The sequence below is a fragment of the Styela clava genome, chromosome 10, assembly GCF_964204865.1.
Source record: "Styela clava chromosome 10, kaStyClav1.hap1.2, whole genome shotgun sequence".
NCBI lineage: Eukaryota > Metazoa > Chordata > Ascidiacea > Stolidobranchia > Styelidae > Styela > Styela clava.
The window spans coordinates 6,595,258-6,615,434 of NC_135259.1; the positions used below are offsets into that span (position 1 = coordinate 6,595,258).

The following is a 20,177-nucleotide window of genomic DNA, read 5'->3' on the forward strand; positions in this document are numbered from 1 at the left end:
CGCGTAGTTAAATCTCACTTGTTGTCGGTTGGAGAGGTCGCATCCATTTGTCCCAGTAGTTCCTAGATCAGGGGTGGGCAACTTCTCTAGTCGGCGGGCCAGATGTGGGAAAATGAAGTACTCGGCGGGCCGGATGATTACAAAAAATTCTTCGGTATCCAATCTTTATTATATGCTCATGGTAATGCTCTGGAATATTATACTGTCTATCTTGATACATTCTGGTTTAAACAAAGAAATATTCATAACCTTTTATTTGGATGGATTTGGATTAATCAAAAAAAGCATGCAGAGCGGAAAAGGCACGCATGCTGATTCCCAGGTTTCTGAATCTTGCGAGATTTGACGGAGCGCTTTCACGATGAATCGGAACCGAAAAAGAAAAAAGTGATTACTCAGGGCCAAGACGTCCCCTGGCCATTAATACCGCACTTATCAAACACCAATATGACGGTGGAGGAGAAATTGCGTAATAAACCAACATAACTTTGACCTATTAATCAAGTTAGACTTAACAGCAATTTCACCCTTTGATATCATTGGTTTTGTAAATCTAATAAGGTATAAGTTTTTCTGCTTAAACTTCATGAGTGACGCAGCCTTCTTGAGCCGCAGCCGCAGATTCTTGAGTCAAAATATATATTCGTGCGCCTTGTTTAAAGTCAAAACGTTTGAAAGAGAGCGCAGTAGGTAACTAAAATGACAGGATGAAAATGTTTTTTGGAAAAGGGATATTATTTAAAATGAATTCACCATGTCAAACACTTTGGTTTCAAAATTAACTTTGTAATCAGTATCGGAGATTGAAATAAATATCGATTATCGAGTGCAGTTGGGACTGCTTGCTATTTATTGACTAAATGAGAAATAAAATCGGAATCTATAAAATAAATCATTTTTGATAATAATAAAATTTACAAAGCCTTATTTATTTAGTCATTGTATTCTTGCATCGGCTTTTTCAACAAAGATTTTACGATCTCAAAGTAATAAATATTCAGTTTCAATGAAACTCTAACACTATGGATAACTTTTTGCCACTACCAAAATGAAAAATTACTATCTAATGCAATGGTTGGTTCCCAAGCTGGGGTTCGTGAAGCACCTTTGGAGGGTCTGCCAAAAGAATCTGTTATAAGACTCATAGTTTGATGATACAAAAAGTAGGTTCTTGAATTTGTGAATACACATTTGTCGTCTTTTTCTGTTTTACAATCACTGCTGGGAACACTGATTCTTTACTTTTTGTTTCGATCAAGCAGCCCAATTGTGATGTCTCAGAGCTGTGGGCACAGAGAAAGTTCAATCGATGCCATTACAAGTCAACTGACTGCAGAGGTGTAGCTGACGCTGCTTTTTTGCACACTTGTTGGTATGGAGGGAGTCACAGCAAGCAGTTTATAAAGTATGTCAGTTCGCTTCTAAATACTGTTTTACGTTTTTATATTGAAAGATAGATTGCGTGGGTCTAGTATAGTTCAGTACCACAAGTACTTCCAGTCGGGGTAGCATAACGAATTTTGCATATGGTATTCCTAACCATCACCTGACTATGCCATCCAAAAATTACGTCACTACGACGTCACCAACACGTCATAGGACTTGCCGAATTATATTTTACGATCGCCCGAATTGGCATCTGCGCCGCCGATAACGAACTCGCTAAAGCCGGCGATCCCTCTCCTATCGTGATCGTTGTGACAAGAAAACGAGAGAAATACCTTGATCGATTTCGGATGATCGTCTGCGCGTTTTGGACGACTATCCCAATACTTTGGTAGGCCTTATTTCGCAACTGTGGCGTCAAAATGACGTAATTTTACGGTGGCGTAGTCAGGTGGGGGTTAGGATTGACATATGCAAAAATTGAGCCAGGCCAACTAGAAGTGCATGTGGTACTTAACTATACCAGATCCGATAGCGGTAATTAGAGCGTAGCCAGAGAGGCACTAAGTTTTAGTTTTTAGCTGTCAAAATTAGCTTTTGACATACAGCAGGGGTGGCCAACGTGCTTTGGACGCCGATCGACTAAAATAGCACGCGATCGACTTATCGGCAATAAAGTCCTATACTGCACAAAAGCAAATGGATACTGAATATGTGCAGATAACTATACACACGCTTACAAAAAATTCTACCGCTGTCAAAAAGGTCTGCTCGTTGGGCTCATTAGGCTACTGATAAAATTGCCACAAAAATTTGTATTGTTTTATGTTTCATTTAGTTCGTTAATTTGAAAATGTAATTGTACCCGGAGTAAATGTTTCATCATTTATTTGAAACTTTTTCAAATCATATAATTCAATTAGGCCTGCCAAATTTTTGATCGTAAGTGTTGAAAATTCTTCATAAAGTATACATGTACTATCTAAACCAGTGGTTCCCAACCTTTCTACCCTGGCGGATGGTAAAATTAAATTTAATGTACTTGCGGACCGGCAAAAAATTGAAACCAGAAAAGAATAACATATACAGGGAGTCCTCGTGTTACGAAGGTCGCGACTTGCCTGTTTCGAGGTTACGAACGCACTCCATAAAAATATAAAAGATAGTACTGTGCTGTAATATCTAAGCCCTTAAACTGGATCATTGCGATCAAGAAAATCAGTGATTTGGGCTCATTGGTTTTTGTCATTTACATCATAAATGACGTGGACAATTGCGAACTATTACGATTATGAACAAATAATCACTAAGCTTGAGTCACATGGTACACAGTTTCAGTGATACTGTACGCCATTTTGATTGTTCCGACTTACACTGAAATTCGGGTTACACCGCGTGTCAAGAACGGAACAACGTCGTAAGTCGAGGACTTCCTGTATTTGCGCAATATAATGCAATGTCAGGCACTCTAGACTCTATATGCTTCTAGACAAGAAAGGCACACTTAAAAACATTTCACACGAATGAAAACTATCAAATAATGTGCCGGCCAAAAATTGGAACGGGTGACACATAAAATAATACCATATATTTGCGTAATGAAATGCAGTGCTGGGCGCTCATTGTGCGTAGAAAAAAACACATAAAACATTCCACATAAAAAAATTTACATGCCAAATCATTTACAAACACAATTAACTCTAGTGAGAATTTTGCTGCTGTTTCGTTTCCAATATAGGACTGCAAACGAGACCTCGAAGAAGTTTATGCAACACGTAGATCTGCAGTGGCGTGCAGCCGATTTCTTTGGATCGTTTCAATTAAAGCAAGTGATGAAAATGATTTTTTCGCATAATGCATAAGTAACTGGTTAAAAATACGGACAACAGTTTGATTGCTCGGTTACTTAGCAATGGGTATTCGTTATCAAGAGATATCCAAAAAATTGTGTCAGTGATTCTATTTTAAATCTGGACTTTAAACTTGAATCACAATTTTAATCAATGATGTAAAAGAAGAAGCTTGATTAAAATTGTGATTCTACTTTACATGACCAGATTTAAAAAAGAATCACAGTTACAATTTTGGATATCTCCTAATAACGAATACCCATCGCTAAGTAATCGGGCAATCAAACTGTTGTCCGTATTTTCAGCCAGTTATTGCGTTATGCGAAAAAACATTCTCATCACTAGCTTTAGTTTTTTATGTATATAAGATGTTTTATGCGTGGTTTTCTCATGCATAATGGGTGCATATATTGTTAAGTTTTCAGCTCTGTAATATTAATTTCATGATGTCTTCTAAAATTCAATGTGATGCGACGAATCGTATGTAAAGTTAGGGTTCATCGTGATAAACGTAGGTGGAGATATGTTTTCACTATGCCGTATGGCGCATTTATTTTTTTTTGTGACATTTTAATATTTTATTTTAGTGCACAAGGCCGCGAATCATTAGAAAAATTGAAAGGGGTCCGTCATGGAATCTTTTTAAAAAGTTTTGGAACCACTGAACTAATGAAAGCGTTAGAAAGTGAATGACGAAACAGGAAACTCAGACCACGGTCGAATGAAAGCTCATAACATACTCATTATTTCATGTTTGGAGATCATGCTGCTTATATGTTTACACACATCGATAAGGTAATGTGACATGATTTTTAATGCGTATTTAAAAATAATAAATAAACATAATCATGCAATAAAAATAGCACGGATTGTTGAGATGTCTTCACACCGATCATACGCTTGCACATTAGTGTTACCTGATTAGGGTTTAGTTATCTGTAGCAATAATCGGAACAGATTTGAATTAATTTAAATAAGTAAACAACCTGAAACAATTCTGGAATGGTTGCTTGGCGAGGTAGTTAACCTCAACACGTTGGTTACACTCGATTTGCCATACTGGCGTTGATTTCACTTACTAAGAGCTTTCAGCTATGTCAGGCTAGTGCAGACCGTCCTTCAGAATCCATAAATTGCTTAATTGGTAATGTGCTGTTGAAAATGCGTTTCTTGCCGCTTTGGATTGAGGTAATATTCGAGATTACTAAATAGTGTTTGCATTTGTTTTTGAGTGTGAACTCACGGAATACGTCAAAATTAGAGAAATCATGCATTGGAATTGGTTTCACTCAAAAAATTTAGGTCGATCAGGCGAGTTCTATAAAATTGGGATTACTAGAGTTCACACCAATTCAAACCACAATCAATTCAATAAGTAATGGAAAATTAAATTATAATAAAACTAATAAAACATGAACTAAGGGAAATGGTTCGCATTTTCACTCGCCAATGAGTTTACCGAATGGACGCAACAACAGGAAACGAGTTCTCAATTCTATCACTCATTGCTTTCTATAATACTAGCCCTCAGAAAATCCTTCAGAAACAAACGACCTACATTTACTTCCTGGCGAATTTCATAAAACGACCGCCGTGTAGCATCAGTTCAAACGTGATTTTATTTGCATTTGGAAAGGCTTCTGTTTTATATTCGAAATTTCGGGGTAGTTTTTCCATTTTATCGTTAGCTTCTTAGTCAATTACAGGCGCAGATTCCGATTTAATAGGCTGAAATATATAGAAATTCTATACAACTTTTTCAATAATACTTGCATTATAATTTGTTCGTAATTTGCGGACTTATATTCGAGGATTCATATTAAAGAAGCATCGTAAGTTTCAGATAATAATTTATATTTGGTTTCTTGGAAATGACATATAACATATTCAAAGAGGCGATAAAGAAATTTGTTAAAACAGACTATATATTTTTTGCCATCGTTTTCTCTACTATTAACGAGTCCGGATCACTCGTTAAATATAGGTTAATATTAAATAAAATAGGTCTTAAAGAAATATTTTCCTATGGGTTATAATTTTACCACTCGTAATAATAACTTGATAACTTATACTCTTGATAAAAAGGTCATAAGAGCTAAAAATTCATCAATTCTATTTGCAGACAACGAGTCTAACTTGAAACATCTTAACCGGATTTCACGGAGTCCACGCCGTCTTGTTTCCCACCAACGCGACGCTACCTCAGCGCTTGACGCTAAGCGTGCAAGCGGTGTTACGTGCGACACGTCCGGGCATTGTTTACCCTTCCAGTTTATCAAATCCAAGTGTTCCGCCTTGAAACATCCGACGTCTAAAATATAAGCAGCAGACCAACGCTGTTGAAATCAGTTACTCCGACTGACTTGTTCTGAAATTTTTGTGGATGCTTCATTCGTTATTCCAAAAGAATTGGTTAAACTTGTCCGGATAGAATATATTTATTTATCCACGACTAACCACTGATTGACATAAGGCGTTATTTTAATTCATTTTATCGATTATGCAAACTACTAGTTGGGATATCGTGGGGCGTTCATTTAATATGCATTTAAATATTCATAATCTAAATCTTATATATGTTGTGAATCTTTCGGCACTGTAAAAATAATTATATTTTGATAAAATTTGCACGTGTAACTTTCAATTTCCTTCTCATTCTTGACAGTTTTGAGCGAAGTTAAAAGTAACAATTATCCTGGTAAAATGTCTATAATTATAACAATAGTTCTTCTTATGGTCAGCGTGGAAATGGGCAGCAGTTTATCCGAAGGATGTACTTCCAGTAAGTTACTTTTTCCCTCATTTAGTTATACATTTATATAACACTCTTCGATTCGAAGTGTCCTTTTTTAAATTCAACGTTTAAAAGTGGCTCTAATCAAATTTTTGAAATATAATTTTCTCATAGTTGTAATAAATAACACATTTGAAATTTAATATTTTCTGTATATTCTTCACACATATTTTTTATCCCATAATTTGTATCAACAGAATTTTACCCTACTAATTGCCCGTTGCAATTCGGAAATGTCGGACGTAAAAGATGCATTAAGATGAAAACTGCAGACTTCGGTTCGGCTTTCACAAGGCTGGAAGGAGACAGGTATTGCAAAGAAACATACGGCGATGGTGCTCATCTGGCTGATATTCACAATAAACAAGAATTTCTTGATACCAGATGTTACATGATCGAAACAAGCACAGTTACCAAAGCAAGAGACCCCAAAGTACTTTTGGGGATGACTTATAATAAAAAGGTATGTACATAATTTATTTTTAGTGAATGTCCCATGTAGGTTTTCGTCACGTCTTTTTCTTTGCATATTAATAGTTAGAAATGTGCGGTCTTACATACCATGAGAATTTTTCCACGATTTTGCAAAAGCTATAGGTATTATATGCATTTTTCAGATTAAAATGTGATATTAACCAGTTTCAGAATCATGGAATGTGAATTCTATCAGAGCCTCATGTTTTCTTATCAAGTTTTCATTATAGTATCCCTAACATTTGGCATAAAAAAAAACTAGGCTCAAATGAAAAAATTGTTGTTTGTCGAGATTTTTGCAAAAAAACACATCAGTTCAATACTTTAATTTTAACTTTCATACAAGTTTATACGAATGCATGACCCTACTGAATTTAGTTTAAAATATACCTTCACATTGCTTTATCACTTCGGTCGATGTACAGTTTAAATGAACAGAGTTTGTAACTTGGGATTGAATTTTCAAATTGTGTCATAGATTCTACTTTTCTTGAACAGTCTGTGGCACAGCTAAAGTACTATCTGTGTTGAGTTTTATCAGAAATTATGGTACTAATTGATAAATTTCAATTTTCCTCCAAACAGACCAAAACAACATACGGCTATGATGGAACCGAGCTATCAGATTCCTACTGGGGCAAAGAGCCATCAGAGCTCACGTTGGGAGATAACATGATTATAAGAGCTCATGAAACTGTGAAAAGAAGTTTTCTGTCGAATTTCGGATACAGGGAAACAAGATATGAACGTATTCTCTGTTCATGGCCATTCAAGAAATAGATATATTCTACTACTAAAAGAAGAAACCCCAGTCTACAAGTTTTTGCGAATTTTTTATACGGAAAAAAAACTCTTAAATTAATATATTTAAATTGTGGTCAATTGAAAATACTTTCTTAAAATTGGTTAGTCGTTTTGACACCGCCCTTTTCGATAAGCACATTGCGTTCTTGATATTTGCGCATATTGCTCTTTTGATTAGAAAACTGTATGCACGATAAAATACCAGATATATAGAATACAAAGTAATTGGAGCTTATACTTTAGTGTTACCTCCGTATGACAATTTCTCAGAATAAATACGACTGGGTGTAGGACCATTGGACTCGGAATTACGTTCATGAATTTTGACGTATACATTTTGCGTTTTTAATTTTTCTGCTGATAAAAACTCAATAAAAAATACGAAAAATGAATAAATTGTGTGTTACGTTGAAGTTTCAACGTGAACTGGCCATTGAGTGGAAATATTCCAATTAAGTATATAGAATACTCAAGCTTCGGTGATGTTCATTAATTAAAAAGATTTTATCTTAGGTTACCGCTACTCCAAATAAAATATGAAAATGGGCTAGTTGACGAGACAGATGGAATTTGCATATAATTGTTGACAATGAATTTAAACTATATAACACTAAAGAAATGAGTGAAGACAGCGATAGTCAATGAGATGTATCTCTAGTAGTAGCTTTTCAAATTGCATCTTAACATCTTACAAGAGACCTGCGCTGTTTTGTGTATCTACAGTGTTATTCTGAAATCATCATACATATCGATTGCAATGTTTCAGAGGAAATCACGAGGTACGCAGAAACAGACGCAAATTCCTGCGTCATATTGTTTTGTTTAGCACGGGGAAATAAACGTATCACGCTTAAGGGCGTAACGCTTAATCGGCATGCGTGCGTATATTGAACTGTTATTTGTAAATTAGCGAACTTAATTGCCTACCTTTTAATTTCCTAATGAAAATCCCATTGATCCCACTGCACATGATTCAAACTTCAAATTTCAGGGTTGACCGGAGCATAGTACTAGTTTTTTCGAAATGTGTAGAGATAACTTGGATAGAACATAACAGTCCAAACGTAATAAAAAATTCGACGAGTCTTGCACGTTGATAATACAATCCAGAGTTCTGCCATATCCGATTATAACCATAGTATAATTACTCGGTATTAATTTGCAGTAAACAATAAAAAACTGATCAAATTATAAAAATTTTGTTAGAATACAATTGTAAATTTATTCGCATACTTAAATAACTTGAAACGTATATTCTTAGGGTAACGAATGCAAGCCACAACTTGCCCGCATCTGGGGCAAGCCTGTCCGCCCGGCAAAGACTACAAAATGAAAATAAATAACGGACACAACGGTTTAACACAAATGGGAAAATATCGATTCATAAATTGCAATTCCTGATTGTTCACCTCGTATCCCAAGTGTATTTTTTCACAGAACAATTGTTTTTCTTTTGCATTATTCCAATGGTTTCCATCTGTTCATCGCTCAGCCGTTGATAACTGAGCTTGATGTGGCTCATTGTCGCTTGGTATTTCTCTGCCTATTATAGGCTGCAAACACATTTTCGTATTTATTCGTAGTCAAAAAAACAAATTTAGCAAGTTAGGTTTGATATGTACATATTGGAAATATGTAAACCAGGGGTCGGCAACCTACGACCCGCGGGCCGGAGCAATATAATCCGGCCCGCGACGCTTCGCTGAGTTATAGTAACAAAACAGCTGTTTTTACGATTATAGTCTTTACGTAACAGAATTTATTGTGAGACACGTGTATAGACTAATTTATCTAACAAGTAAATAATTCACAATTACTCGTTTAATGATCCTATAATTTAATTATAATTAGACAAATGGCAATAAAACGCAGAAAAGCTGATGTTACGTGCAAATGGTTTAATGGCGCAGAAAATATTCAATCTTCGCACGCTGCTTAAAATTTAACTTCTGGCCTGTGTGGAAACATGTGATTCATCGGCGATCCGTTCGGTTTTTAACTTTCTATAAATACGTGCGGCCCGCCAATGATTCGCAACCTTTAATTTTGGCCCATAATTATGGCGCATGACATATATTTGGCTTAAAGTTTGAGCTATATTAGGCGATATTCGGAATATAGAGTATGACATTTAAAAAATAACCTGGTGAGAGTACATATATTTGGCTTAAAGTTTGAGCTATATTAGGCGATATTCGGAATATAGAGTATGACATTCAAAATCGAACCTGGTGCTCCTCTTCCAATTGCGAGGGCTTTCGCAGTAAACATACAAAAGGAGCAAATGCGATATTTAATATTGCAACAATATACATTAACCAAGTAAACCCAATAAGGCGTATTACTGTGCCAGCTACAACGGGACCTGTAAAACGAGATAGTTATCAGTTTCTCTGGTTTGCTTTGCCTATGATTCAAATAATTAGATTGCTAAGCAAAGGAACACAAATCAAGATACACGTGATTTTATACAAAAATATCTTATACCTATGATAAATGCCATACAAAAACCAGTTTATCAATGGAATAAACGACTCCGTAGGTTGACGCGTGTCTCATGTCGGCTAAAGTTCCCATTATTGGCAATATGGTTACATCCACCATTCCAACTGAAGTTCCGATTAAAGTTGCTGGTCCAAATAAGTGGAAAAACCTGAAACATTTACAACAAGAAGCTAGGATTACCGGTACGTTAAAGAACGGTCTTTTTATGATTAATCGATGAATAACTATGTAGCTTTGCATGCCGTAAACGTATGTAGACTCAATATATACATAATTTGAGCGTTTTGATTAAATTGTTGTTAAAATGAATGCTGTTTTTGGGAGAATTCGCATTTCTTAGCAACTATAAACAACCGATTTCAAAATTTAATATTTGAAAATGGGATACATTGCTTGAAGACTATTACTTTTATTCGTTTTCCAAACTTACTCTCACTTTTATTGAATCGGTTATGCCACCTAAAACTGTGGTATTTTGTTTTAGTTCACGAAAACACTTACGCAATCACAAAAATCGTATGCGAGTCATTTTTGGAAACGAAAATTTGGTTTAAAAATTTCAAAATGCTAGCATTTTATGCACACACTAATATCTGGTAATAATCTGTAACTTTTTTTCGTTCTTTCAGTAGGTGATTAACTATCTCGACCTAGCTTCTATTGATAATCTGCATAAAATTTTGGCAATTTCGTAGCTTTCTTCAGAAAAATTTCGTACAATAAATTTATGATTGTTCATACGTCTTAGATTGCGGATATAATACAGATCCAAGCGCTGCTAAAAAATAACCAACAAAACAAATAAGCCATCTTTTATCAACACCGAAGACTCTCGGAACAATTGTAGTTGTTAATAAATACGAAATGCTTGATGGAAGAGCGGCCACGCCTGAAATGCAAACAAACTATTTAATTCTATATGAATAAAGAAAATAGAACAAATGATGGTGGGACAATAACAAACGTTTTATTTTTCGGCTTCAGAAAAGATAGAGGAAGGATAGGGGAGTTTGTCTCGCGCAACCCAACTTAAAGAAACGTATAGAAAATGATAAACAAAATAAACAGATTATACGAGGAAATATGAAAAAGAAATATCAGATAACCCAACTACTACTAATTTTAATTTTAGGTAATGAATGCCGACTTGATACATGAAACATACCAAGCATCCACTTTTTAGCACACATAGTCGTCATCATCCAAGTAGGTAGCCCAGTTTCTATAACAGCAATTGATAAGTTTCCAAACACGATTGCTGATGCAGCCAACAAGATATATGGATCTTTCAGTGTTTTTGAATTACACAAATCTAGTGCTTTATGCTGTAATAGGAAAAGTTAATTGACCTGCTGCATAATTAATAAAAATATTTAATAGTTTAAAATATCGCTCCAAAAGTGTATGTATCAATATGGAGGTAACTAATTTTGTTTGCTTGAATTGCATCAAGTTGTATAAAGAGACAGAAACCTATGGACAGGCGGTATATTCACAGACAGCTAACACAGACAGTCCCCGAACCCGTAATAGAACTATAAGATTCTCAATTCAACCGGAAGGCTCGAGAAAATTGGAATACAATTATGGCCTAACCCTAATCCGAAGTTATATTATGCCACATATACTAATGTACGAGTACCTAAAATATTGCGCAATAAAAGAAAAATATATGAAACTGATTGTGGTTATACTCGTGGATAACAACTCTTTTCATACATCTCTCTTACGAATATTGAATATTATTTGATAATCGATTTTTTATTATATTAAAATTCATTTGCTTCATTTGGGGAATAGCCATCGGAAAATTCTAATCCTTTATTAGAAGTGCATGACAATAAAATTTTCTAATTCTGATAAAAACATTAAAACGCCTCGGTGTTTTCTCACTACTCTTCAAATAATCTGGCACCAGAATTATTCTACACAATGTACAACAACGAGTGAATGGCAAAAAACGAAACGAGAAATGGTGGAAAAAGTATCATGGTTGAGATTTTAAAAGATTACAATATTCCCACTTTCCCTCCTCATTTAATTATTTCGAATTATCATTAGAATGGTTGAAACCTCCAATACTTTGATTAGTTACCTGAGTCGCATTTTGAATCTGCAACTGGCGAGAACATAATTGAAGAAAATCTATCAAGAATGATGCTGCAGCAAGAACAAGAAATGGCGTGGATTTTCCTGCCATTTCATAGGTTAGGCTACCAAAACTTGGACCAACTGAAACAAAAATTTCTCATTTAAAAGCAAATGGATATTCATGCTAAGACATCAAAAAGCAAATTGTAAATTGCAATGTTCACAATAATTTACTTGAAGAAAAACAATTTTTGGTAATGAATAATCAAACAAACTTACTCAAAACGCCCAATGCCAACCCTCCCAAAGCAATTCCAATCATTTTGCCTCTTTCTTCATCATTCGGAAATCTGCTTGCAAGCATTGCCAGTCCTGATGTTGTCGCCAACGCAGACCCAACTCCTTGCAAAGCACGGGCAAAGAATAAAACAGCGTACGTCGTCCCAAAAGCGAAAGCTGTTGAAAGTACAAATTCAGATACGCAAAAGAAAGTTCAGACTGGTCTAGCACTTGGATGAGAAAAAATAAATGAAAAACTAGATAAGTTTATAAACAAAGCAAAATGAAATCTGATCAATATACAATAATCATGTATTTTTATGGTCCACTTCATTGATAATAGACTAGAAACGGAACTCTACTCCAAACCAACGGACACCCACCAATATCTTTTACCGTTATCCTGCCACCCAAGATATGTACACCGGAACATACCCCATGGACTAGCAATAAGAATTAGAAGAATATGCTCAACCACCGAATTTTTTAACAAACACAGTGACATCCTCAAGCAGCATCTTAAAAAGAGGAATTACCCCGAGCACCTGTTAAACAAAGCCATAGAGCGAGCAAGAAATACGGATAGAACCACGATACTGACACCAAAAAAGCCGACAAAACGAAAAGCCGACACACCTCTGGTCACGACGTACCACCTACTCCTCCCACCAATAAGAAAAATATATCAAAAGTACCAATAAATCCTACACCGCGACGCCCTGCAGAAAATATTCCCAAACCCCCCATTATAGGCTACAGAAAATGTCCAACACTGAGGGCTTTATTAGTGCGAGCAAAATTAAAAGTGAACACACAAAAAAGCCGACCAAAAGGAATTTGAAAAATGCAACAGAAAAGGGTGCACGACCTGCCAACATTTATCTGAAATCTCAACATTCAGAAGCACATCGACCGGCAAACAGTTCCAAATCTTCAAACAAATCAGCTGCAACACGAGAAATGTAATATAGCTAATAACCTTTAAAAAATGCCAGGCACAGTACATTGGAGAAACCGGAAGAAAATTAAAGTCTCGTACGGCAGACCACCTTAGGGACATTCGAAAAAGGACCCCAACACCAGTTGCCAACCATTTCAACAGGGAAGGGCACAATATAGACGATTTCAGTATCCTAGGAATTGACTCACTAACCCACGACGAACTTTACAGGAAAAACGAAGAGCATTTCTGGATTAACTCGGCAACCACAGGGAATCAATAGAAATGATTAAAACTCAAACGGAGAAGTGGTCTTAACGCAAATATAAAACCAAAAGTCAAACAGTACTATCAAAACAACAACAACAATACAAACAAATAAGGTTCAAAAACAAACAAAGGAAACTACACAAATAGACGAACGCCAACCCAACCACATCAGTTAGACCGGCTATCCTAAGATGATACGATAGCATCCATATCCAGTTATAGGAAACTCAATAATAGACTAAATTTATATGATCTTTTATATTTACAGTTATATCTTGTATTGTTTGAAGAAGTTAGACCATGGTCTAACGAAAGCTCACAAATATACTTACTATTTCGTTGAAAGAGATCATGTTATTTTTACTTTAATACTATCTCGTTCAAGCATCCTTGTGGTGAGTGCCACATACGGATCCGAAGTAGAAAGTAATCAAGGAGAAAGGGCCTGCAGTTCAATACACAATATCCAAGTTCTTTTTTTTTTCAATGTTACAAGAATGAATTTTAATCTCAGGCAACCTCAACCCTGTGGTTGTCATGAAAAAATGTCACAAAAGCTGTATGCAAATATAAAAGAATTTAAACAGGGGTATAAAACATTTGAAAATATACTAACTTATTGATGAGAAAATATAAATGATGTATCCTGCAAACATCGGAACGTCATATCCGATTCTATCAGTTAGAGGACCCACAGCAACATTTGCGATCGCTTCAGTGAAAGGTTTCGACGCCAGGAGAAATCCAAGAAAGAGATTTTCCTTTACTAAAATATCTTTACTACGACTCTCTCGACATCCAAGCGTTTTAGTATAGTTTCCAAAATCTGAAAATCAGTAATATCGAATATGCTCACTTAATAAAAGCGGGTTATTGATTTGCGTGTTGGAAATTTGAACAAAACTCTGAATATAAGGTTATTAATCTTCCTTTTTTTATTTATCCCCACACTGAAATTATAATTCTTAGACACGAAGTGGAGATATGTATTGTTTTGTTAAATTGTTGTTGTTAGTATTCTTGTTATTGTTGCGAAAAATGTGATACTACCCCATTTCGGCCTTCTTGGCCATTTATTACCCTCTAGTTTTAAAACAATAAATATTTTTCATGAACTTTTCAAACCGTAATAGTTTAGATTGGAGCTTTAGATTGGAGCTTATTTTTGGGCACTGAAACCAGTCTTAATCACCATCAACAAACAATGTTAGCTTACGACTTCGGAATAGATCTAAAAGTGAAATACTTCACAAATGAAAAGACATTGATCTTCTTCAGAAGCATATGTGGCATAATGAATTAAATTTATGCATAAAAATATTCTTTTGGTGGACAAAATGATAACTAAGAAAATAAATTTACGTAAATCCTTAGTTAAATCAGTCGTTTAAACTAATGTAAAAATTGGAGATAAATCATACTTAATGAAGTATATCATTACCAATTCTGGTTTGCGTTGAGTGAGATTCTGTTGGGCGTACATCATCTGGAGAAGTAGTTGAATCAATTTCACCATTCGGCAAATGTACGTCTGTATTTTCATGAAAGAGGTACTCCGGAAGTATGGGAACTGAATTGAATGATTATAATATAAATAATAAACATTAGATAATTTATGTAAGATTTCTGAATAGTTACACATGACCGTACATTTGAACCCATGTACATTTGAACCCATGCGTATATCCACGGGTTCAATCTATATGCGGGTGCTAAAACCCATGGGTTAGGGTTAGTATGGGTTTAACTATCCGTGAAACAAAAAAAATTCCATAGGTGCAATAGCATACAGGTGCAATTGTCATGGGTTCAAATGTACGTGGGTTCAAATGTAATGGAACCGAATCTTTCATATCTAGGAAACGTTTACTGATCACGAAAATTTTATTGGAGTTTAAACATAAACCGGAAAAGAATTCCCAAAAAAGATTTATTCCAATCTCTAAAATTCAACTTTGATTGAGGCCTGTTATTGACTATCGTGTAGTACAGATTGGCCACCTATAACTTAGATGAAAATCTTCTCACCTACACACGTCAACAGTATATAATCTATCATCAATGTGGCATGCACTATAAAAACAGCAAGTCGATTGGAATGTCGAAACTTGTCAAATGATTCTTTCATTCTTGTTTTCAGTCCATGATGTTCCATGTTTTATACTTTCAAAATCTACACTTTTGACAAATAAAACTTGTAACTTTAGACTAGCAAGAATATCAACACAAAAGTTATTTTATAAAGTATAAGCGATAGTCTATAGATAAGTTCCTCAGACTACCTAAAAAGAAATTGTGGAAACAAATTACTTCGGTATAAATCAATACAGTTGCCGATAGCACCTTTAATGCTAAACAGGTACGCCAGTCTTTTTATTTAATTCCTGTGTAATTGGTCTGTAGAGTAGAAGTGTGATAAGTTCCATAATTTGAGCTTCAATTTCATATAAAATAATTTGCTGTTAAGCCTAATTGACGATAACATATGATGCCGATATATTGTTAAGGAATTGACAAATTTCTATCAGTCCATGACCAAACATAAATATATACCCGCGACAACTTACAATGTCTCTGATGAAAAATAATCACTATATCAAAACTGCAGTGATATACCAGCTCAACTCATCGGCCCACGATCTTGTGCTTCAGTAATTTCGTGGCCGAACGCGCATTTTAACATTATAAATAAATATGAACATATCAAAAGTTCTTCTTCGTAATCTCCTGTTTTGAATTACTTTTAGGAATCAGACAATTTTCTCAAAAGACCTGTGTTGATAAAATTAACCAAATTACCTTTGGTTCTACAAAAGATCAAAACTAAATCATCAAAATGTGGTATCGGACTAAACCAGCTCAACTATTCAACTTTGGGTTTGATATACACCTGTCATTAGTTACAGAAGCAACCGATGTTGAATGCTATCGCTGAAGGGTTCAAACCCACATTGCTATTAACTATTTCTATCCTTGTCGATACATAGGTTTGTTCCTCTACAGCTAACTTCGTCTAATCGTTTGAACCAATTATGCCGAATGTAATCGAAATTTACGGCATCCATTCCGAACTCGATTGTAAAGTATATGTAAAAGTGTCAAGCTTCACTGAATGAATAACACGCTTGAAGATGCTTATTTTTTGTTTTGTTTAAAATGGGTGAAAATCGTATTATTTTATATGGTTGGATGATCCTCTCAAGTACACCGACTTAAAAACACATGACCTACTGTTCCGAAGCTTTATTGATATTACCTTTCGCTCATTCATCTTATTTCTCCTCTAATAATAGATAAATATATAAATATCTTTATTTATATACCACTTTACCTTTCGAGGTGATAACCAGTACTCTAATATAATGAGGATGCATGTAATTTATTCATAAAATATAAAAATAATTTTAAAAATGATGCTGCAGAGATATTCGTGGAACGCATGGGGTATATTCTTATGAATGGAATTCATAATGCAAATAGCGGACTCCACTATTTCCCTTCCAACTCCATCCCAAATTGGTACTTCCTTTTATAATAACGATACTATTATAAGTCAGTGGTTCGCAAACGGTGGGGCGCTCCCCACAAGGGGACGTAGACACTTTTTCGACGGGACGTGAGTCTAATTGAAAATTTTTTTTAGATTTGATCTCGCCCGCCTTACTTTGAACATGTACATTTCTTTATTATTTAGAGATTGAGATTTCATCCACGTGTTTTCAACGTGTAAATTAAACATACTTTCGCCTTACTATCTGTTATTTGTAGCTTATTGTTAGCTGGGTTATTTTTCAGATGGGGCGCAAGACAAATTCTAAAAAAAGGGACGCGGCTTAAAAAGTTTGAGAACCACTGTTCTAATTATTAATACAAACGAACCCCAAACTTAAACACTATGGTCACACTGTCGCATTTAGAATAACTCACTAAAACTGAAAATTTTCTGCATAATGAGTGCTGCTTCTGTTTTTTATTTGAATTTAAAATCACAAATGATGATTCATTAAAACGACATGCTGCACCTTTACATAAACATCACAATAACACAAATTACGATGCAGAAGCACTTTCCCTTCCCTCAGGTCGCTCATGTTGTTTTTTTGCAATTTCAAATTGCAAATACCTTGATGACCGATTTGCATGTAACTAAGATAGAAAACATTTTTGACAGCAGAATTAATACTCAAATACCCTGAATGTTCCTTTTTGAAAAAATGAAATCAAAGATTTTTAATAAATATATCGACATCCGCAATATTGTTATAATTTCGTTATGAGAAAACACATTATTCATTGTATTCTTCAGCTTTCAGTTGCTCAGGAATAAATGCAATACATCATATTGCCCTTGTTTGGAATTTCTGGAACTTGATATTTCACTAGAATATACCTGATAAAGCTTATTTATGGACGTCACTGATGCAATACGACGCCATTCTATACTGCAATGCCGTGCAAACTAGGCAAACAATTTAATATTCAAAATTTAGTTAAATTGAGAAAAATACTGTTTTGAAAATTACACCAGGCTCATTCATTTTGTACTATCCTCTCGCAAAACTTCTCCGTAGTATAAATCAGACCTAAAACAGCTAGATTGAGAGTTATTTTCGGTTCACTCTTTTGAACTTGTGAAAACTTAAACAACCGATGCCACTACGAGTATGGCGTCTACCTCGAATTCATTGACTAAATACAATTTTCTGCTTTCATGCTTTTGAAAATTAATGTCTCCGACATCCAACGTTCACAAGCGTAAATTTATTGAGATGTTCATGATATTGAGCAATAATACAGCAATATTGGCTTATAAATTTTAAAAACCTTTAACTGTTGAGATGAGTCATACATATGTGATATCGTGCAACGTGAAATGTCAAAAACAAACGACATTGACTACGATATACGAGGAAAGGCTAAAAAGAAACGGGACTGACGTCACAGATTGCGCAACATGATTTACCACCGGTAATCAGCACTTTTACAGTGTGGCGTAGTATGTGTTCTTTGTTTAACAGCTGTTTTGACACAATATCGCAATTATTTTAGCCGCACTTCGTACATGAGAATTGGACCTGAAAGGAACGGATTGTTCGGCCTTTTCAATGATCTTGGATAATAAAAGGATGGATAATGATTGAGCAAACTGAATTGCAAAACAGGAATTTTCTTTCTTTAAAATATTTTGAAGTTTTCACACCAAACAAAAAAGCTAAGCAAAATGAAGCATTCGATATTGAGTGAACGCTTCCATACGTTGATGCATGTCTTGTGTCAGCAAGTGTCGCCATTATAGGTAGAAATGTTACGCCAACTATACCTATTATGCCATTATACTATGCCAATTAAAATTCCTGGTCCAAATAAATGAAGGAACCTGGAAAACATATTGAAGTATCGCAGAATATTAAATTATTTATCATTGTTAATGACTTTTTTTTACATCTACACAGTAAATTTGTATAAAATAGAGAGTGGTTAAAAAAAATTTAATTGGAGGGAATATAAATGATAAATGTTTAAACTGATATTTGAGATACTGTATGTTCAATAGCATATCAACTAATTGTGCTAAACTGTGCTACGTTTTGCATTACGGATATAGAACATGAACCCAGCGCTGCCAGAAAGTACGTAACAAAACGAATGAGCCATCTTTTATTAACACCACCGATCCTTGGGACAATTACAGTCGTTAAAACATACGAAATACTTTGAGGAAGAGCTACGACCACTAAAATGAAAGCAACACTGATGGTACTTGACAATATTTATAATTGGATATAAAGACACAATGTATATTCTGAGTTATCCTTTAATTAGGATCTTATTGTGGGAAAATTTTGCTTGAACTTTAAAAACTTCATTTTCTAGTTTACATTCCACTTTCTGAGTTGCAGCATTTGCTTTTTGTCATGTGTATTACAAAACTCAAAAGAGTTATATCTACTGAAATCACTTCGAACTTTCAGTGTATTAGTTAATATAGAGGATAGATTGGCCCTATCTGCGTGTCCACAGTCTCGTGGTATTGAATTGAACACACGTTAACAGAGTGTAACCCCGATCTGAATTCCTGAATTCAATAAGCACACCATGTATGTATAAGTTGCAAAAACAAATCGAATCCAAATAACAGATCTATTGAAATCTACACCAAAACCTTTAATACAGTTATACGGTTGAAAGCAAAATCAGTAATTCTCACAAAACATGAAAAATCCTATAATATTTTAACCCTTGGACGAAAGCCGGAAACATGTTACAAATCGATCGATAACAAAGAAGCATTGCTAAGATTTGTCGCTTGTCGCGATAAATCATAACTAGAAATAGGGCACTGAACTATTCATTGAATTTACATACGATTATTACAAAGGGGTAAAATGACATTAAAGTCCATAGTTGCAATCCACATTTGCTACAAAAATATACATTGCTACAAATTTAATCCGATGGCTTGGCATTATCATTTTTAACCCTTGAGCTTAGATTTCCAAAATTCAAAAAATTAACAAGCCAATTTATTTTCATTTTCCATGCATCCAAAAACTGCGTCTGGAAAATATGATAGTACAGAAGGATAAGACGGCCACCTCCCACAATTTTACAATATTATTGAAAATCTTGAAGAAATGTTTTGGCAGATAAATCGATAACAAAATATTAGAAAAGACTTTCCGGTATACTATTCACGAAAGACCGGCTTGAATGGTCAGAGCGTGTGCGAAGCAGAAAAACGCACGAAATTTACGACTCCCTTGCAGAATTCTATTGTGAGCTG

General features: G+C 34.9%; 1 protein-coding gene and 1 pseudogene across 2 annotated transcripts; one reads left to right on the top strand and one right to left on the bottom strand.

Moving 5' to 3' along the window:
- Nucleotides 1-5,866: 5,866 nt before the first annotated feature.
- On the top strand, nucleotides 5,867-7,739 carry LOC120337340 (uncharacterized). Its single transcript, XM_039405109.2, has 3 exons — nucleotides 5,867-6,018; nucleotides 6,228-6,493; nucleotides 7,090-7,739. The coding sequence occupies exons 1-3, from the start codon at nucleotides 5,940-5,942 to the stop codon at nucleotides 7,282-7,284; spliced, it is 540 nt and encodes a 179-aa protein (XP_039261043.2). The 5' UTR covers nucleotides 5,867-5,939; the 3' UTR covers nucleotides 7,285-7,739.
- LOC120337326 (synaptic vesicular amine transporter-like) lies at nucleotides 7,554-16,446 on the bottom strand (annotated as a pseudogene). The gene is made up of 10 exons (XR_013478190.1): nucleotides 15,422-16,446; nucleotides 14,835-14,963; nucleotides 14,010-14,219; nucleotides 12,184-12,360; nucleotides 11,909-12,045; nucleotides 10,979-11,138; nucleotides 10,555-10,702; nucleotides 9,796-9,961; nucleotides 9,537-9,673; nucleotides 7,554-8,861 (listed from the first exon to the last, which is right to left on the bottom strand). The product of XR_013478190.1 is annotated as a synaptic vesicular amine transporter-like (transcript).
- Nucleotides 16,447-20,177: the final 3,731 nt, after the last annotated feature.

What these genes read in the sequence shown, in the direction of transcription:
- LOC120337340 (XM_039405109.2), top strand. Translation starts at nt 5,940, where the DNA reads ATGTCTATAATTATAACAATAGTTCTTCTTATGGTCAGCGTGGAAATG. An exon ending in ATCCGAAGGATGTACTTCCA is followed by an intron (nt 6,019 to 6,227) that starts GTAAGTTACTTT and finishes TTGTATCAACAG; the next exon opens with AATTTTACCCTACTAATTGC. An exon ending in GGATGACTTATAATAAAAAG is followed by an intron (nt 6,494 to 7,089) that starts GTATGTACATAA and finishes TCCTCCAAACAG; the next exon opens with ACCAAAACAACATACGGCTA.